Source organism: Danio rerio, chromosome 21 (assembly GCF_052040795.2).
Source record: "Danio rerio strain M-AB ecotype USA chromosome 21, GRCz13ab, whole genome shotgun sequence".
Taxonomy (NCBI): domain Eukaryota; kingdom Metazoa; phylum Chordata; class Actinopteri; order Cypriniformes; family Danionidae; genus Danio; species Danio rerio.
The window spans coordinates 2,234,382-2,255,000 of NC_141041.1; the positions used below are offsets into that span (position 1 = coordinate 2,234,382).

The 20,619-nt window shown below is 32.4% G+C and overlaps 1 protein-coding gene and 1 long non-coding RNA gene across 2 annotated transcripts in view; one reads left to right on the forward strand and one right to left on the reverse strand.

Annotated features, from left to right (window-relative positions):
- Positions 1–20,619, forward strand: part of LOC147838686 (uncharacterized) — a 1,589,207-nt gene that overhangs the window by 144,387 nt on the left and 1,424,201 nt on the right. The window lies entirely within an intron of this gene.
- st8sia3 (ST8 alpha-N-acetyl-neuraminide alpha-2,8-sialyltransferase 3) overlaps positions 19,937–20,619 on the reverse strand; it is a 19,072-nt gene continuing 18,389 nt past the window's right edge. Inside the window, 1 exon segment of the mRNA NM_001113432.2 lies at positions 19,937–20,619. This exon segment is cut by the window's right edge and continues 47 nt beyond it. Coding sequence (NP_001106903.1) covers positions 20,384–20,619 — 236 coding nt within the window. The 3' untranslated portion in view covers positions 19,937–20,383.

Here is a 20,619-nt window from a genome sequence, read left to right on the forward strand (position 1 = left end):
AATAAAATCCATCATTTGTAAAAGTGTATAGATATACTTAAAGAAATCAGCATGTTGACAGTAAATTGATATACTGTAAAAATGCTGGGTTATATTAAACCAATGTCAGGTCAGTTATGGACAAACCCAACAGTAAAACCAACCAATGGTTGTTTTTTTCATACTTGACTTAATATTGGGTTAATACAAACAATTTTAAAAAGTAAAATCAGGGTTTTGATATTAAATTGATATGCTCTGTAAATGCTGCGTTGTATTAACCCAGTGTTGGGTCAGTAATGGACAAACCCAACAGTTAAAGAATATCATTTAAATTTAATTAAAAAAATTAAAACAATGGTTGGATTTGTTCATATTTGACCCAATATTAGGGTAATACAACCCAGCATCTTTAAAAGCGTATAGATATAATCAAAGACATCGGCATTTGGATATTAAATTGATATGCTCTAAAAATGTTGGGTTGCATTAACTCAGTGTTGGGTCAGTTATGGACAAACCCAACAGTTAAACAAAATATCATTGAAATTTAATGAAAAGAAATGTAACCAATGGTTGGGTTTGTCCATATTTGACCCAATATTGGATTAATACAACCCAGCATTTTAAAAGCATATAGATATAATTAAAGACATCAGCATTTGGATATTAAAGTCATATGCTCTTAAAATGTTGGGTTGTGTTAACCCAATGTTGGGTCAGTTATGGACAAACCCAACAGTTAAAAAATATCATTTAAAATTAATAAAAAGCTTTAAGGCAATGGTTGGGTTTGTCCATATTTGACCCAGTATTGGATGAATGCAACCCAGCATTTTAAAAGTGTACAGAAATATTTAAAGAAATCAACATTTGGATATGAAAATTGATATGCTCTATAAAGGCTGGATTGTATAAACCCAATGTTGGGTCCTTTTTCGAACAAACCCAACAGTTAACAAAATCCTTTAAATTTAATTGAAAATTTCGAACCATTGGTTTGTCCATATTTGACCCACAATTGGGTTATTACAACCCAGCATTTTTAAAGTGTATAGATATATTTAAATAAATCAGCATTTGGATATTAAAGTGGTATGCTCTAAAAATGCTGGGTTGTATTAACCCAGTGCTGGGTCAGTTATGGACAAACCCAACAGTTAAAATATCATTTAAATTTAATAAAAAGCATTATGGTTGGGTTTGTCCATATTTGACCCAATGTTGGATTAATACAACCCAGCATTTTTAAAGTGTGTAGATATATTTAAAGAAATCAGCATTTGGATATTAAATTGATATGATCTGTTGTATGCGTTGTATTAACCCAATGTTGTGTCCTTTATGGACTAATCCCAACAGTTAACAAAATCTTTTAAATTTAATTGAAAATTTTGAACCAACAGTTGGGTTTGTCCATATTTGACCCAATATTGGGTTTTAAAACCCATCATTTTTTAAAGTGTATAGATATATTTGAAGAAATCAGCATTTGAACATTAAAGTCATGTACTCTAAAAATGCTGGGTTGTATTAACCCAGTGCTGGGTCAGTTATGGACAAAACCAACAGTTAAAAAATATCATTTAAATTTAATATAAAACAATTAAACCAATGGTTGGGTTTATCAATATTTGACCCAATATTGGGTTAATACAACCCAGCATCTTTAAAAGAGATATATTTAAAGAAATCAGCATGGTGATATTAAATTGATATGCTCTATAAATGTTGGGTTGCATTTACCCAGTGTTGGGTCAGTTGTGGAAAAACCCACCAGTTAAAAAAATCCTTTAGACTTAATTGAAAAAATTAAACCAATGGTTGGGTTTGTCCATATTTGACCCAATACTGGATTATTACAACCCAGCTTCTTTAAAAAGTGTATAGATATATTTAAAGAAATCAGCATTTTGATATTAAAATAAATATATTTACTTATATATATACTTGTTGTGTTAACCCAATGTTGGGTCAGTTATGGACAAACCCAACAGTTAAAAAATCCTTTCAATTTAATTGAAAATTCAAACCAACATTGGGTTAACACAGCCCAACATTGAGTTACTACGCCACCCCCCTAAAAACACACAATGACCATTAAAAAATGCAGATAAATAAATGTGTCTCAATATTAATGTCTCTTTTCCTCTTACTGTTTTTGCAGAAAACTCATGTCCGCATTTCTGCAAACAGTGAAAGATCTAAATTAGACGACGCTGTTACATCATTCTGTTTACACTTTGACCCCTCGTTTTAAACTCAAAGGTTAAAGGTCAAACAAAACAGAGAGACAAACAATCAGACAGCAGGCTGAAATTGCCACAGATTTAAAGCATGCACATTTTAAGCAGTTTCAGATACTTAGAGGTTTTGGATGTTTAAATGTGTAACATGCTTGTTTTCAGTCCTTTGTGTTTACTTTTATAAATGTTGGGCTGTTATGATCAAATGTTAGGTCAAATACTACAAACCTTTGAAACGACAGAGCAATTTCATGCAGTGCATTATGGAAAATGCCATCATCACATTTATAAATATAAAAACAGATGTTTTCTCATCTCTAAAATCCTGATCAATGTTTTCTCTTCCTCCACACATGGATTATCAATAACATATGGCTTATGTTGTTGTTTTGGATTGGCGTTTTGTGCTTTAAATCATGTTCATGAGGAAACGTCCCCTTAAAACATTGTCCTGTGAAGTTCTTTAATGGTGAAGTATTGAACCGGCTGTGATTTATGACAACTGTAAACTAAAATATTGCCAGAAAATTATTGCTTGAGGAATATTTCTGTTGGCCATTAGACATAAATCTGCTTTCAGAGCTGAAATATAATATTAGTTGCATTTTAAAGGCATTTAAAGTGAAAACGGTCAAACTATAATTAATGATGAGACACCGTTTTTCATAATTGTGTATATTTTAAAGGGTATTAATAGTATTACGCTGTAAAAATACATTTGCTGTCAAATAAAAGTATGTTTAACAATCCTTTTTGTATTTCCTGGTAAATATTGTTGAGTTTAACATTGAAATCACTGATAAAATTGCTTGTTTTTGTCTCCATTTGCTCATTGATTTGATTAAAAACACAGCAAAATATATAATAATCTAAAACATTTTCCACAATAGTTTTATGATGTGTCTTTATTTGTGAAAATGACATGTATTGCATTTTTTAAATTTAAAGAAACTCATTTTTTATGGTTGTTTTATAATAAAATGTGGAATTTAACATTGAAATCTGTTAATTAATTAAAATTAATTAAAATACACTAAAATATATATATATATTAATCTAAAATATTTTTGTTCAATTCCACAATATTTTTCATAAAGTGTCTTTATTTGAAAATATTTGTGAAAAAAGCTTTTTAATTAAATAATTATTTTTACTGTTAGGTTTTTATAATAAATGTGGAATTTTTATTTTTTTATTTACTTGCTCATTTATTTGATAAAAAAATACAGTAAAATAATATTTGCCTTTTTCTAAAGTGTCTTATTTGTAAATATCTGTGAAATGTATTTGTAATAAATAAAACTAAATAAAGAAAGAGCAAAAAGAAAAAGCTTTTTAATCAAAATATTTTGATTGTTTTATTTCATGTTGAATTTAACATTGAAATCCTTTATTAAATCATTTGTTTTTGTTTTGATTCGCTCATTTATTTGATTAAAACACTCTGAAATATATATTAATTTTAAAATATTTTTGTTCAATTCCCCAATATTTGTCATAAAGTGTCTTTATTTTTAAATATTTGTGAAAAAAGAAAAAGCTTTTTGATTAAATAGTTATTTTTACTGGTTTTATATTAAATGTGAAATTTAACATTGAAATCATTAAATAATTAGTTTTTTGTTTTGATTCGCTCATTTATTAAATTAAAAATACAGTAAAATAATATTTGCCTTTTTCTAAAGTTTCTTATTTATAAATATTTGTGAAATTTACATGTAGTAAATAAACAAAATAAAGAAAGAGCGAAAATAAAAAGCTTTTTAATCAAAATATTTTTATTGTTTTGTTTCATGTTGAATTTAACATTGAAATAATTTATTAAATCATTTGTTTTTGTCTTGATTCACTCATTTATTTGATTAAAACACTCTAAAATATATTTTAATCTAAAATATTTTTGCTCAATTCCACAATATTTGTCCTAAAGTGTCTTTATTTGTAAATATTTGTGAAAAAAGAAAAAGCTTTTTAATTAAAAAAATTATTTTTACATTTATGTTTTGTATTCAATGTGGAATTTAACACTGAAATCATTAAATAATTAGTTTTTTGTTTTGATTCACTCATTTATTTGATAAAAATTACAGTAAAATATTATTTAACTTAAAAAAGTGTCTTATTTGTAAATATTTGTGAAATTTACTTGTAATAAATAATAATAAATTAAGAAAAAACTTTTTATTTTATTGTTATGTTTTATATTACAAACATAGAAATCATTGATCAAATAATTTGTTTTTAAAATCTTTATTTACTCATGTATTTGATTAAAAATACAGGGAAAATAAAGAATAATCTAAAAAATATTTGATTACACTATGTTTTTTTTAAAGGTGCTGTATGTGAGTTTTTGACTCTTCTAAAGCATAAAAACACCATAACATGCTTGCAGATATTTAGGAACATGCTCAGTGAACATACTTGTTTATCTGAGAAACAATGCTGAAGTCAGATATTCTGCTGTGAACATGTGTTACGAGCCGGAACGTCTGTCTTTGCTTTGGTCATTTAACCCGCCCAATGCCAGTCTAGCCAGTTATATTTCCCGGGTTGCCAGATGGTGAAAAACAGCCCATTTCATTCATTCAGTCAGGAAGGCTCTCAAAGTGTGCATCTGTGACCGAAATGCGACCTCTGGTGGACAGTAGAAGACTCTAAAATGAGACACAGATTCAGAGTTCCACATGAGGTGATTCAGAAGCACAGAATAGCTCTCCAGCCAAATGGTAAAGTTTATAGTCTAATGAATACACAATAAACCTGTTTAACATCATTAAATGTAGATGCTGAATCACTGATATGTGTTGGTTTGCACTGAATCACAGCTCTGAAGTTGAATTTTAGGTGGTTTATTTTTTATTCTCCAGATCTGAGGTGAAGTATCTGCTGCTGCTTTCAGTATTATGGCAATAAATGTGATGTGAAATGGCATTCAGACTCACATTATTAACATTTAACACTGAATAAAGCACATGAGCTGCACCTGAGCTGATCATTGTCAGTTTTCTGTTGTTCAGCTGTGACACGCTGAGACGCGCTGCATACAATAAACTGATCCCAGATCAGCGTCTGTACGCGCCATTTAAAGGGACACTTCTGTTATCAAACAAGTGGGTTTATTGTATGGAGCTTGTCTGTCAATCAGCGCTTATACATGCATTCGCTGGTTCAGAGGTTGCAAAGTGAAAGGCGACGATCGACGCACAGATTTAATGTAAAGAAAGTGGGGTAGAATGGTAAAATATGGGAGAATTTCTGCAAAAACGGGAGGGTTAACATGAGTGAAGTGAACAGGAAGTGTTTGTGGAGAAACAGTTTTGCGAGATAACGCAAAACATCTTTGCAAGATAACGCAAAACTTTGCGAGGGAACGCAAAACATCTTTGTGAGATAACGCAAAACTTTGTGAGGGAACGCAAAACATCTTTGTGAGATAACGCAAAACTTTGCGAGGGAACACAAAACATCTTTGCAAGATAACGCAATACTTTGTGAGGGAACGCAAAACATCTTTGCGAGATAATGCAAAACATCTTTGCAAGATAACGCAAAACTTTGCAAGAGAACGCAAAACATCTTTGCGAGGGAACGCAAAACATCTTTGTGAGATAACGCAAAACTTTGCGAGGGAACGCAAAACATCTTTGCGAGGGAACGCAAAACATCTTTGTAAGATAACGCAAAACTTTGCGAGGGAACGCAAAACATCTTTGTGAGATAACGCAAAACCTTGCAAAGGAACGCAAAACATCTTTGTGAGATAACGCAAAACTTTGCGAGGGAACGCAAAACATCTTTGTGAGATAACGCAAAACCTTGCAAAGGAACGCAAAACATCTTTGTGAGCAAACGCAAAACTTTGCGAGGGAACGCAAAACATCTTTGTGAGATAACGCAAAACTTGCGAGGGAACGCAAATCATCTTTGTGAGATAACGCAAAACGTTGCAAAGGAACGCAAAACATCTTTGCGAGATAACGCAATACTTTGTGAGGGAACGCAAAACATCTTTGCGAGATAATGCAAAACATCTTTGCAAGATAACGCAAAACTTTGCGAGGGAACGCAAAACATCTTTGTGAGATAACGCAAAACTTTGTGAGGGAACGCAAAACATCTTTGTGAGATAACGCAAAACTTTGTGAGGGAACGCAAAACATCTTTGTGAGATAACGCAAAACTTTGCGAGGGAACGCAAAACATCTTTGTGAGATAACGCAAAACTTTGTGAGGGAACGCAAAACATCTTTGTGAGATAACGCAAAACTTTGCGAGGGAACACAAAACATCTTTGCAAGATAACGCAATACTTTGCGAGGGAACGCAAAACATCTTTGCGAGATAATGCAAAACATCTTTGCAAGATAACGCAAAACTTTGCAAGAGAACGCAAAACATCTTTGCGAGGGAACGCAAAACATCTTTGTGAGATAACGCAAAACTTTGCGAGGGAACGCAAAACATCTTTGCGAGGGAACGCAAAACATCTTTGTAAGATAACGCAAAACTTTGCGAGGGAACGCAAAACATCTTTGTGAGATAACGCAAAACCTTGCAAAGGAACGCAAAACATCTTTGTGAGATAACGCAAAACTTTGCGAGGGAACGCAAAACATCTTTGTGAGATAACGCAAAACCTTGCAAAGGAACGCAAAACATCTTTGTGAGCAAACGCAAAACTTTGCGAGGGAACGCAAAACATCTTTGTGAGATAACGCAAAACTTGCGAGGGAACGCAAATCATCTTTGTGAGATAACGCAAAACGTTGCAAAGGAACGCAAAACATCTTTGCGAGATAACGCAATACTTTGTGAGGGAACGCAAAACATCTTTGCGAGATAATGCAAAACATCTTTGCAAGATAACGCAAAACTTTGCAAGAGAACGCAAAACATCTTTGTGAGGGAACGCAAAACATCTTTGTGAGATAACGCAAAACTTTGCGAGGGAACGCAAAATATCTTTGTGAGATAACGCAAAACTTTGCGAGGGAAAGCAAAACATCTTTGCGAGGGAACGCAAAACATCTTTGTAAGATAACGCAAAACTTTGCGAGGGAACGCAAAACATCTTTGTGAGATAACGCAAAACTTTGCGAGGGAACGCAAAACATCTTTGTGAGATAACGCAAAACTTTGCGAGGGAACGCAAAACATCTTTGCGAGATAACGCAATACTTTGCGAGGGAACGCAAAACATCTTTGCGAGATAACGCAAAACCTTGCGAGGGAACGCAAAACATCTTTGTGAGATAACGCAAAACTTTGCGAGGGAACGCAAAACATCTTTGCGAGATAACGCAAAACTTTGCGAGGGAACGCAAAACATCTTTGCGAGATAACGCAAAACTTTGCGAGGGAACGCAAAACATCTTTGCGAGATAACGCAAAACTTTGCGAGGGAACGCAAAACATCTTTGTGAGATAACGCAATACTTTGCGAGGGAACGCAAAACATCTTTGCGAGAGAACGCAAAAACTTAGAAATATATATTTTCCTCCCACCCATTTTTTTCTTTCACCCATTATTTTTTTTTCACCCAGCCAATTTTTTTTCTCCTCCACTACGTCCCTTCCGGGGTTCCATATTACACTGACTTCAACTGTAAATAATATTTCAAATAAAAAATGACTTGTTAGTGTATTATATGTATTATATTAAAACATGACAACTTGTAACATGTCTGAAACTGAACTTTATTTGTTCTTTCTGAAACAATCGCATTATGGAAAAAATCCACATTTACAATCATTTAAATGAATAAAAAAAGACGCACACACACACGCACGCGCACACACACACACACACACACACACACACACACACACACACACACACACACACACACACACACACACACACACACACACACACACATTTTCTTCTCTACTATTAATTAGCTTAGCTTCAATTTCTCTTACATGATATTCATGAAATTTAGTGATTATTCAACATGGAAATAATTGATAATATGCAAGAAGCACATCAGATATGACAGTAAATTCTCACAATCGAAACACTTCCAAACTTGAACACAAAGACGGATACAATCAAAAGAAGTCAGTATTATCAAAATAACACTGCGTTAAACATTCACAAAGAGGAGTTTCCAGTTCCATCTGAATAGCTTAATATCACTGAGAGGAATTATTATGTACAGAAAATACTCTAAAATAATACACATCAACATGAAATAGATTGATCAAATCATTTGCAGCAGATTGTTTTTTTTAATCTTGATTCGCTCATTTATTTGAATAAAAATACAGTAAATTTATTAAAAATCTAATTTATAATAACTGTTGTCTATGTGAATATATTGAAAAAGGCAATTTATTGATGCAAAGAAAGCAGATATGTATTATAAATGGTCACGTGATCCTTCAGAAATTGTGATAATAGTAAATAATTTACTGCTCAAAATACATGTATTATTATTACTATTATTATTATTATTATTATTACTATATTATTATTATTATTACTATATTATTATTATTATTATTATATTATTATTACTATTATTATTATTACTATTATTATTATTATTACTATTATATTATTACTATTATTATTATTACTATTATTATTATTATTATTATTATTATTATTATTATAAAGCAGCTGCTTCATATATTTCAAATGACTTTTGTTCATATTTTTACTGTCAATTTTGTTTTATTTAATGCATCCTTGATTTATACAATAACTCATTTATTTTAAAAACATGAGATAAATGAATTAGTTAAATTAAATAGTTAAAGTTGTAATAAGGATGATTATTTAATAATAAATAATAAATATATATTTTAAATAATTTTATTATAATCAAAAAGTTTAAATTAAACATTTACATTTTTGATGAAATAAAAAACAACCCTAAATAACAATTCTAAAATGTGAAAATGACATTAAAATTAAAAGTGGATCTTAACACCGTTATACTATGGAAGAGGCCACTAATTAAAAAGATTTTTGCATACTTTCATAAATAAATGATAAATAAGTTATTAAAATGATCGTTTTCATTTCTCATTAAAATAAACAATACTCTCAATACTTAAAAAAATGAATATAACTATTGTCAATATGATTATACTGAAAAATGCAGGTTATTAATGCAAAAAAAAAGCTGAATATTCAGTGTAATTCCTCCAGTCATTGGTCATGTCATCCTACAGAAATGATTTTTAATTAATTTAATGCTTAAGAAACATTTATCATTATTATTATTAATAATACATAAAAGCTGCTTCATATATTTTTTACATTAATTTGGCATTTTTTTTACATTCAATTTTGTTTCATTGAATGCATCACTGATTAATACAATATTTAATTTCTTTAAAAAACCCTTAATTAAATACATTTGTGATAAATAATATTATTAATAATAATAACAAATAATGCATAATTTTGAAAACTGGTTTTATTAATTTGATAATTTTATTATAATAAAAAAACTAAATATTTAGATTTTTTTTTCACATTTTTTAGATAAATTAAACAACAATTTAATATTTTACAACAAAATAATAATAATTCTATAATGTGAGAATTATATTAAAATTAGATGTAGATTTTAACACTGTTATGATCCTTCAGAATTTATTTATTTAATTGAATGCTCAAAAACATTTATTATTATTATTATTTTTATTATTATTAATAAGAATATTATTAAAAACAGCAGTTCATATTTTTGATACATTAATTTAATAATTTAATTTAATAGGTAATTTAATACATTAACATACATTTGATAAATTATCATTTTTACTGTCAGTTTTGTTTCATTTATGCATCCTTGATTAATACATTAACTAATATCTTTTAAAAACATGAATTAAATATATATCATGATTTTTAATTTTCAATAATAATAATAATACATAATTTACATTTGTTTAAATTGATTTGGCAATTTTATTAAAATAAAAAAAATTTAATTTAGATTTTCCATATTTTTGGATAAAATAAACAACAATCCAATATTTTTCATAACAAAATAATAATAATCCTATAGTGTAGGCATGACATTAACATTAAATGTGGATCTTAACACTGCTATGCTATGGAAGACGCCACTAATTAAAATGGTTTTTGCATACTTTCATAAATAAACGATAATAATAATTTAATATTAAATTATGCTAATAATAATAATAATAATAATAATAATAATGATAATAAGATAATAATTTATTAAAATTATCATTTTGGTTGCATCAGGAAAAATCAGCAGCAAATGAAATGTTCATCAAACAGACTTTTTGCGAATCAAATTCTTTGGTAAATGTGAAATGTTGTGTCGAACTTACTTTTAACATTCATTTGATTTCACAAAACGGTGATTATTTAATTACAGTACACTTAAAGCAAACGATGCATTGGATTTACTAACTCTTTTTAAGGTAAGGGGTTGTAAACAATGTTCATGGGCTGAATTTAAACAAGCCAATTAAGTTGAACATCACTACATTACATTTGTTTGTTTAAATTCTGCCCAAATACATTGTTTGCACTTACAGTTGAGGTCAGTTGAGGGTATTTTTCCCCCAATTTCTGTTTAGATTTGAAGATTTGTTTAACACATTTCTAATCATAATAGTTTTAAATACCCATTTTTAATAACTGATTTATTTTCTCTTTGCCATGATGACAGTAAATAATATTAGACTAGATATTCTTCAAGACACTTCTATACAGCTTACAGTGACATTTAAAGTCTTAACTAGGTTAATTAGGGTAACTAGGCAGGTTAGGGTAATTAGGCAAGTTATTGTATATTGATAGTTTGTTCTGTAGACTAAGGGGCTAATAATATTGACCTTAAAATGGTGTTAAAAAAATTAAAAACCCTTTTTATTCTAGCTGAAATAAAACAAATAAGACTTTCTCCAGAAGAATAAATATTATCAGACATATTGTGAAAATTTCCTTGCTCTGTTAAACATCATTTGAGAAATATTAAAAAAAGAAAGAAAAAAAAACATCAAAGGGGGGCGAATAATTCTGACTTCAATTGTACCTTAGTAAATCCAATGCATTATTTTAATTCAGTGTATAAGCACTGTACAGAGAAACAGAAGTGACTCCAGAACATTATGGTCAGTGATAAACAGACATAATAAGCAAGACAGATTCATCAATCTGACAACCAAACTTTGGAGACGTTCAGCATTTTTGCGAATGGATCTTCAGTAATATGATCAGGAATTGGAACGTTTCCACTGTCTCGGCCAATCGGATGGTCGGTTAATCATCTCAGCCAATCAATTCGTTTGTTAATCTGCTTGGCCATGCAAGAAAAACAAATTTGCATGTGCAAACCGTTTTAGCAAAGACATCCTGCTTTAAAGACACCATTAAATGTATATTTTATAACGTATAAATCATGCTGGAGTGCGATTAAACATCATTAAATATGCAAATGAGGATCATAAAGTCCCTCTGCGTTTCCATCATTGGCATCAGATGAAATCTTACATGAAAGATGGAACAAAGCATTAAACATATACAGCTGAAATCAAAAATATTAGCCCATTATTTTTCAAATATTTCCCAAATGATGTTTAACAGAGCAAGGAAATTTTCACAGTATGTCTGATAATATTTTTTCTTCTGGAGAAAGTCTTATTTGTTTTATTTTGCCTAGAATAAAAGCAGTTCTTAATTTTTTAAAACCCATTTTAGGGTCAATAGTATAAGCCCTCTTAAGCAATATTTGTTTTGGATTGTCTCCTGAGCAGACCCCTGTTACACAATGACTTGCCTAATTACCCTAACTTTACCCTAATTACCCTAGTGAAGCCTTTAAATGTCACTTTAAGCTCAATACTAGTGTCTTGAAGTCAAATATTATGTACTGTCATCATGGCAAAGATAAAATAAATCAGAAATAAGTTATTAAAACTATTATATTTAGAAATAGAGGGCTAATAATTCTGACTTCAACTCTATACAATGTATATGTCCATCATATTTAAATAAACAAACAAACAAATAAATAACACATCAGACTGACCTGCGTTTACACATGCTCATTACGAACACACATACACATGGTAATGCTTAAAACACACATAACATTATTATATCATTCACCACTCCTATATTTCTGAATGGCATGTACGGTAAACATTGATATTTCTGCAGCCCTCTGACAGCACAAGGAACGCCCTGCCCACTAGCGTTGTACTGGTGCAATCTGATTGGTTAACACAGGTTGCATTCAATTAAGTGCTTTGATTTGTGTATATAAATATTGATCAACATGAACTAGTAGACCAGCCTTAACTCGGCATGCAGAACGTAATAGTGTTGTCTTTGTATGGTAGCATGTTTCTGAATAAAAACAATGTAATTAAAAAGGTAATTGCGACTGCATCTCTATACTAAATATTGTGTGTTGTTATTCTGTGTTTTTAGGGAATCAGACTTTTACTCAGAATTCGAGTTCACGTTTTACAATTCTGTGTTTTTCCTCAAAATTTTGATTATTAAATTTGGAAATTTTGCCTTTACCAACAAGAATTCCAGTTTGACATTCCGCAATTCTGTCATTTTCCCTCAGAATTAAATCTCAAAATCTTAAAATTCCAAAATTTCCTTCAGAATTCTGAGTTAAAATCTTACAATTCCAAGTTTTTGTAAAAGAAATCTGAGTTTACATTTTGTAATTCTGTTTTTTTCTCTGAACTTACATGTCATAATTCCCCTGCATTTACTTTAAAAATCTGAGTTTAAAGATTACATTTCACAAATCAGAATTTTCCCCTCAGAATTCCGAGTTCACATGTTTTAATTCAGACTTTTCCTTCAGAATTCCGAGTTCACATCTTATAATTCAGACTTTTTTCCTTAGAATTTCGAGATCACATCTTATAATTTCGCCTTTTCCCTCAGAATTCCAAGTTCAAATGTTATAATTCCGCCTTTTCCCCCAGAATTCCAAGTTCAAATGTTATAATTCCGCCTTTTCCCCCAGAATTCCAAGTTCAAATGTTATAATTCCGCCTTTTCCCCCAGAATTCCAAGTTTAAATGTTATAATTCCGCCTTTTCCCTCAGAATTCTGAGTTAAAATTAAGCGATTCTGACTTTCCCACCAAGAAATTCCAGTTTGACATTTTGCAGATCCTACAATTCCAACTCTTTTCACAGAAATCTGAGTTAACATTTTGCAATCCTGTCCTTTTTCCCTCAGAATTCCAAGTTTACACAATTTGTTAAGCTTTTCCTGCAAAATTCTGAGGTTAAAGTTTACATCTTGAGTTGAAATCTTCCAATAACGTTTTCCTCAAAATTTTAAGTATTAAGTTTGGCAATTCTGACTTTTCCACCAAGAATTCCAGTTTGACATGTTGACATTTCTCAGAATTCCATGTTCACATCTTAAAATTCCAACATTTCCTTCAAAATTCTGGGTTCAAATCTTACAATTCCAACTTTTTGAGTTTACATTTTGTAAGTCTGTTATTTTCTCTCAACTTACATGTCATAATTCTTCTGCATTTACTTAACAAATCTGAGTTTGATTCCAATTTTACATTTCACAATTCCGACTCAGAATTTCAAGTTCACATCTTATAATTCCAACTTTTCCCTCAGAATTTTCAACTTTTCCCTCAGAATTTTGACTTTTCCCTCAGAATTCCAACTTTTCCCTTTTCCCTCAGAATTCCAACTTTTCCCTTTTCCCTCAGAATTCCGACTTTTCCCTCAGAATTCCGAGTTGAAATCTTGTAATTCTGACTTTTTCACCCTAAAATTCAGCTAAATTTCACATTTCTGTCATTTTCCCTTAGAGTTCCTAGTATGAATCTTACAAGTCTGTAATTTTTCCTTCAGAATTCCGAGTTCACATCTTACAATTCCAACTTTTCCCTCAGAATTTTATTATTAAATTTGGCAGTTCTGATTTTCCAGCCAATAATTCCTGCTTGACATTTTGCAATTTCAACATTTCCTTCAGAATTCGGAGTTCAAATCCTACAATTCCAACTTTTCTCACAGAAATTTCTGTTTACATTTCACAATTCTGAATTTTCCCCTCAGAATTACGAGTGGAAATCTTGCAATTACGACTTTTTCCAACTTTACATTTGACAATTTTAACTTTTCCCCTCAGAATTCCAAATGCACATAAAATTTTCCCATAGAAATCCCAGTTTAAATATTACAAGTCTATCAGTTTCACTCAGAATTTGGAGTTCACATCTGATAAGTCTGACTTTGGTATTCTAACTTTTCCGCTAGAATTCCGTGATCAAATTTTGCAATTCCGGCTTTTACCCAGAATTCCAATTTCACATTTTACAATTTTGTCCTTTTCCCAGGAGAATTCAGAGTTCACATTTTACAATTCTGACTTCCCTTACTATTCTTACAAGTTACAATTTTTCAGCAAAATTCTGAGTTTAAAGTTTACATCTCCAATTCAGAATTTTCCTTCAGAATTCCAAGTTAAAATTTTGCAACACCACTTTCCCCAAGAATTCCTTATTTACAATTCACAATTGTGTCATTTACTATCAGAATTCCAACTTTACATGTCCCAATTCTTCTGCAGTTACTGCTAAATTCTGAGGTTACATCTCACAAACCAACATTTTTTCTCAGAATTCCGAGTTCACATCTGACAATTCTGACTTTTTGCTATAATGATTTTTCCCCCAGAATTCCAGGTTCAAATTTTGCAATTTTCATTTTCTGACCAAGAATTCCTATTTTCATCTCACAATCAGAAGAGTTTACATCTTATAATTCAGAGTGGTCCTCAGCATTTAGAGCTTAAGGTTTGCAACTCTCATTTCCACCCAAGAGTTTCAGTTTTAAATCTGACTGTTTGTTAGCTTTTCCTGCAAAATTCTGAAGTTAAATATACATTTTGCAATTCAGAATTTCCCCTCAGAATTCCGAGTTGAAATCTTTTTTTCTTAATTTTGACTTTTTCACCCTAAAATTCCAACTTTATGTTTAATCTTAAAATTCTGACATTTACTTTATTATAACTTACAACTTTACTGTACAACCTTACATGTCATAATTCTCATAATTCAGACTTTTCCTGCAAACTTCTGATTGTACAGTACAGTAAAATTCCAACTTTACCTCTCACAGTTCTGACATTTTCACTCAGCATTCCGAGTTCACATCTTACAATTCCGAATTTTCCCTTAGAATTCCTAGTTTAAATCTCACAATTCCGACATTTGTCTCCAAATTCCGAGTTCACATCTTACAATTCCAACTTTTCCCTTAGAATTATGAGTTTTAGGTTTGCAATTCTGGCTTTCCCTCCAGAATTTTCCCTCAGAATTCTGCATTCACGTCTTAAAACTTTGACTTTTCCACCAAAATTCCAACTTTGCATTTCACAATTCTGTTATTTTTAATCTTGCAATTTAGATTTCCCCCAAAATTCACATCCCGAATTATGAATTTTCCTAAAAATTTCTGTTTAAGTTTCAGATTTAAAGTTTTTTTCCTCAGAATTCTGAGTGTACATCTTTTAATTCAGATTTGTTGTCAAGGAATTATAACTTTTTCTTTTTAAATTCAGACGCTTTTACAACTGTGAGTTTATGTTAAGTTTACAAGTTGTAATTCAGCTTTAAATATATATAAAAAGTGTCCAAAGTGTGTGATAAAAACTCACAACTGCAAGAAAAAGTCAAAATTGTGAGACAAAAAAAAGTTGCAATTACCTTTTTAAGCAAATACGCTTCCATATGGTTGTCCTCTGTGACTATATACAAAACTATGTATTTCTGCAGAACGTGTTTATGTGCAGGAGTCTCAACCACAACACTCTAGTCACTGGAGTTTTTGCGGTTGCTAGGGTGTCGATGTTGGTTGCTAGGTGAAGATATACTTGAGTTCACCCCAACTTTTGGTCTCTAGATATATAAACCTTCCCAGTGATATGAAATATTTTCTGGTATGTGCATTACATTCAATAACATTTGCATTATATTCTGATTATACTGTAACATGATGCTATTTTAATAAATTGCATTGATAGAAGCTGACCAAACCCATCGGACACACTTTAGAGTAAGGATCCACAATGCTCATTTCAACACTGACTGAAATGATTTGGGGATCAAATGTTGCACGTGTTAAAAATAATAAATGCACAGTCAATCAACATTAAGAATTGTTAATAATACACTGCATTTTGTTTTCGTTTCTAGTCCAACTATCTCGAAAATCTTAAATCAAGAAGCATTTTTAAGAAAAGCCAAAAATATTGTTTTGTTTTCAGAAATAACTATAAATAGATATAATTTAGATATAATAATGTCATGATCACCAGCGATCTAGCAGCTGTAGATTGCTAAAGGACTATAAAATCTGCCATTTATGGACTACAAGACCCAGTCATGCAACTAAGACACACAACCGGTTCCTGATCCTGACGGATTGCAAACACACAGCTGATGCTGCTCAAGAACTGATTACACACACATATATACGGCTCATTGCTGAGTATTGTTAGCTACAGTATATAGTGACATCACAATGCGTTTCCATTGTCTAGCTTTACCGTGTTTTGATCCTCGCCTTGTTTCTCTATGTTTTCCTGTCTGACCATCTGCCTGTGTATTTGACTATGTCTCTGGATCACACTTATACATCTGCTTGCCCCTGTGTTGACCATTGCTTACCTGACCTCGCTAATAAGCCTGCATTTGGATCCACACCCTGTTGTCTGTGTCACATCCCCGGTTACAGAGCAGGATCAGGAACCGGTTGAGTGTGTGTGTTAAATGACTGGGATTTGTAGTCCATAAATGGCAGATTTGTAGTTCTTGAGCGATCTGCAGCAACTAGATGGCTGGTGATCATGACAAATAATAATTAAGTTAATCTGCCAACGGGGCAAGCAAAATAGTCTAATGTCAAAATGAAAACAAGATTATTTAACCGTCACCTTTGGCAGAATATTTTGCTTGTTTTAAGGAAAAACTCACTTCATTTTGACGTAAATCAAGACAATATTTTTTGCCTGTCTAGAAAATGCTTCCTAATTTAAGACTTTTAAGATATTTAGACTGGAAACAAGCATATTTGTGCATTTTACTGTAATGTTTACATAATTAGATCAGACAATTCTTAGTTTTCTATGCATTTAAGAGGATTTATTAGGATTTATTAGTTATGCCTCATTCACAGTAGGAGCGATTTTGTAGATGCCTGCTGCAATTGCAGGTCTGAATAGTACGGAGAATACAACTGGCCTCAGCGTGATCCAAGAGAGGATCACAAGAGCACTGGTGCACCCATTGGCTGTTGCAAAAAAGAGTCGCGCTTCATTTGCATAAAGTTGAATGATTCTCAACTTTGTCAGGTCGCTCGACACGCCCACCTGGTCACCAACGATTTCTGTCGCTCACATAGATGGAGGTCGCCGAAAGTCGCTTGCTCTTCGTTGAAATGAACGGCCGCTTTGCCGGTGCAAGTCACTCGTAGTGTGAATGAGGCTTGGTGGGTTTGAATAAAATGTTACCATTTGTGTTATTCTGCAAAGGTTTCTTTTTCAGAAAATGACTAATGGTCAATATAACAATGTTTTATAAGTGAAAATAATAAATGTTTTCATTTGTTGTGATTGAAAATTAGGGTTATTTCACTAAATATCATTTAACTGGCTCTTCTGCAGTTCAAACGTGACTATAAACATGATTTTATGCTAAATAAAATGCTCAATAAATATTCATTCATTCATTTTAATTTGGCTTAGTCCCTGATTTATCAGAGGTCACCACAGCGGAACGAATCGCCAACTATTCCAGCATGTGTTTTACGCAGTGGATGCCCTTCCAGCTGCAACCCAGTACTAGGAAGCACTTATACACACTCATACACTCATACTTATACGATACGGCCAATTTATTTCCCCAAATATATCGCACACACACACACATATATATATATATATATATATATATATATATATATATATATATATATATATATATATATATATATATATATAGCACGTGTTTTTGGACTGTGGCGGAAACCGGAGCACCCAGAGGGAACCCATGCCAGCAGGGAGAACATGCAAACTCCACACAGAAATGCCAACTGACCCAGCCAGGACTCGAACCAGTGACCTTGCTGTGAGGCCACAGTGCTAACCCTTGAGCCACCCTAATCGAAAAATGTTATCTTAGATTTGGAAGAAATATTAGTAGTTTACAGAATAAAACAAAAGTAACATTTTATTGATCTACATTATTGTAAATCAAAAATCCAAAGCAACTAAGAATTATCAAGGGGTCTTAATTATATATATATATATACATACAGGGTTGGCCATTTATATGGATACACCTTAATAAAATGGGAATGGTTGATGATATTAAACTCCTGTTTGTGGCACAATAGTATGTGAGGGGGCTTGTAAATACCTTTTAAAAGAATAAAGTTTAAAACCAAGCACACCATTGTTTTTCTTGTTAAATTCCCAGTTAGTTTATTACGGTGTATCCATATAAATGGCCCACCCTGTATATATATGTACAGTGCTCTGTGTAATCGAGTACAGCCTATTTTGAAAATGAATATTTTTCTCTAATTCTTTGTGAATGTAGCTCAATTATTTTGGTGTATTTAAACAAAACAGATTCATTAAACAGATTTATTTGTTAAAATAATATTTTAGTCACCAAACATATTTAAGAATTGAAAGATAATGCAATTAAATTCAAGCAAAATATTGCAAAAATAAATGACAAACTACATAGTTTCACCTAAATGTTTGCTTGTCTTGATTTTACCTCTTTTTAAATGTGTATTTAATATTTTTCTTTAACATATACATTTGGCTGTACTAGTTTTTGGAGTGTTATCGGAAGTTATTTTGTTAGATAAGCTGCAGATTTGGCTTCAGTACTGACTAATTTAATGTAAATGCACAAATATAATATTAAAGAGCTTCCTCATTAAAATATTAATTTAAAAGAGAGATTTGTGAGGAGTGAACTCAGATATGTTGAACACATACACTGTACGCACCTCTCAAAAAATTTAACTACACGTCGCAACGACGCGTAGGCCAAGCTCTGTGATTGGTCGGCTTGGTAGCGCTGACGAGTCTGGGCGGGACCGAGAGCCGAGTGAATTTTGCGAGCCTGATGGAGCGATTGTTTACAACTGTGGAGTCTCATGAAGGAGCTCCGGATGGAAAGTTTTGTTTTGTGTTTACCTCATAGTTAAAGTTGCTGCACGTCCGCCGGTTCCTGCCTCAAAATGAGCGAGTTTGAGCCACTTGTACAACCAGGAAGCGTTCATGAAAAGCAAATCAACAGCGAATAATCTCGACACAGAGGAACATTTACACCTCACTGCCAACTAGCGTTTCGGAAGTGTTAATGCAGAGCAACAGAGACAGTGTGCAGAAGTATAAATGCACAGCTACACGAGTTGCATGCGCCGTGGGTTACGCCGGTCACTTGACAAAGAAGTATAAACCAGGCTTTACCCGCCACAGCTGAAATCTACCCACATTTGGCGGGTGTTAATGTCAAGCCCTGCTTGGCGGTATAGATCTTGTGCCGACTCGATTATTATGGCCGAGCAGGTACCGATACCTGCTACTGCCAGTATATACACAGACATGCCATCTGCTGCTGCAAACATAATATATATGAAAGTTGATAGCAGCTCTAACACAGGTGGAGCTGGGGTGGAGGAGGGCCTTCGAAAATACACCACAGCTTAACAGCATTAGATGACTTGGAGCGTTTAAACTGATCAAGTGCAAGCTCATTGGCTGTCGAGGAGACAGCAACCAGTCCCCTGCGCCATGATGCAGAAGCAGATTTGGTGATCTATCAGCCTGCGCGTGAGTTTCATAGCAGAAAATTTGCTTAATGAGTTTATTTAAATTCAGCACATATTAATGAATGGAACATTTCTCGTTGTTTCCTCATTAAGTTGAATGTTTTGTACTTGAAAACACCCAATAATGCACTGGACTTTACTGTAAAGTGTGACCAACTTTCCTTTCCATCACAACTCTGACATAATTAGTTCCAACACACCACTGAGGAGCTCGATGCTGATATAAAACCACCACAAATATCCATTAGTGCAACCGAGACTCCGGCCCTGACTCCGTGACCTCTGCCCTCTGACCTTCAGGCGCAGTGGGACAGGCTCAGTTTGAGGACTCCGTCTGCGTGCATCTTGAAGAGCAGCTTGAACTCGGTGGGCAGCTGGTGCGACTCCTGCCACTTGGTGGTGAATTTGGTGCCCTTCTTGTCATAGTAATGATACGGCAGCTCCTTGCCGGTGTTGGGGTCCCAGCCGAAGGGCCAGAATCCGTACAAATGCACCTGTTCACACAGAGACGAGGCCAGCGTGAACATCAGGA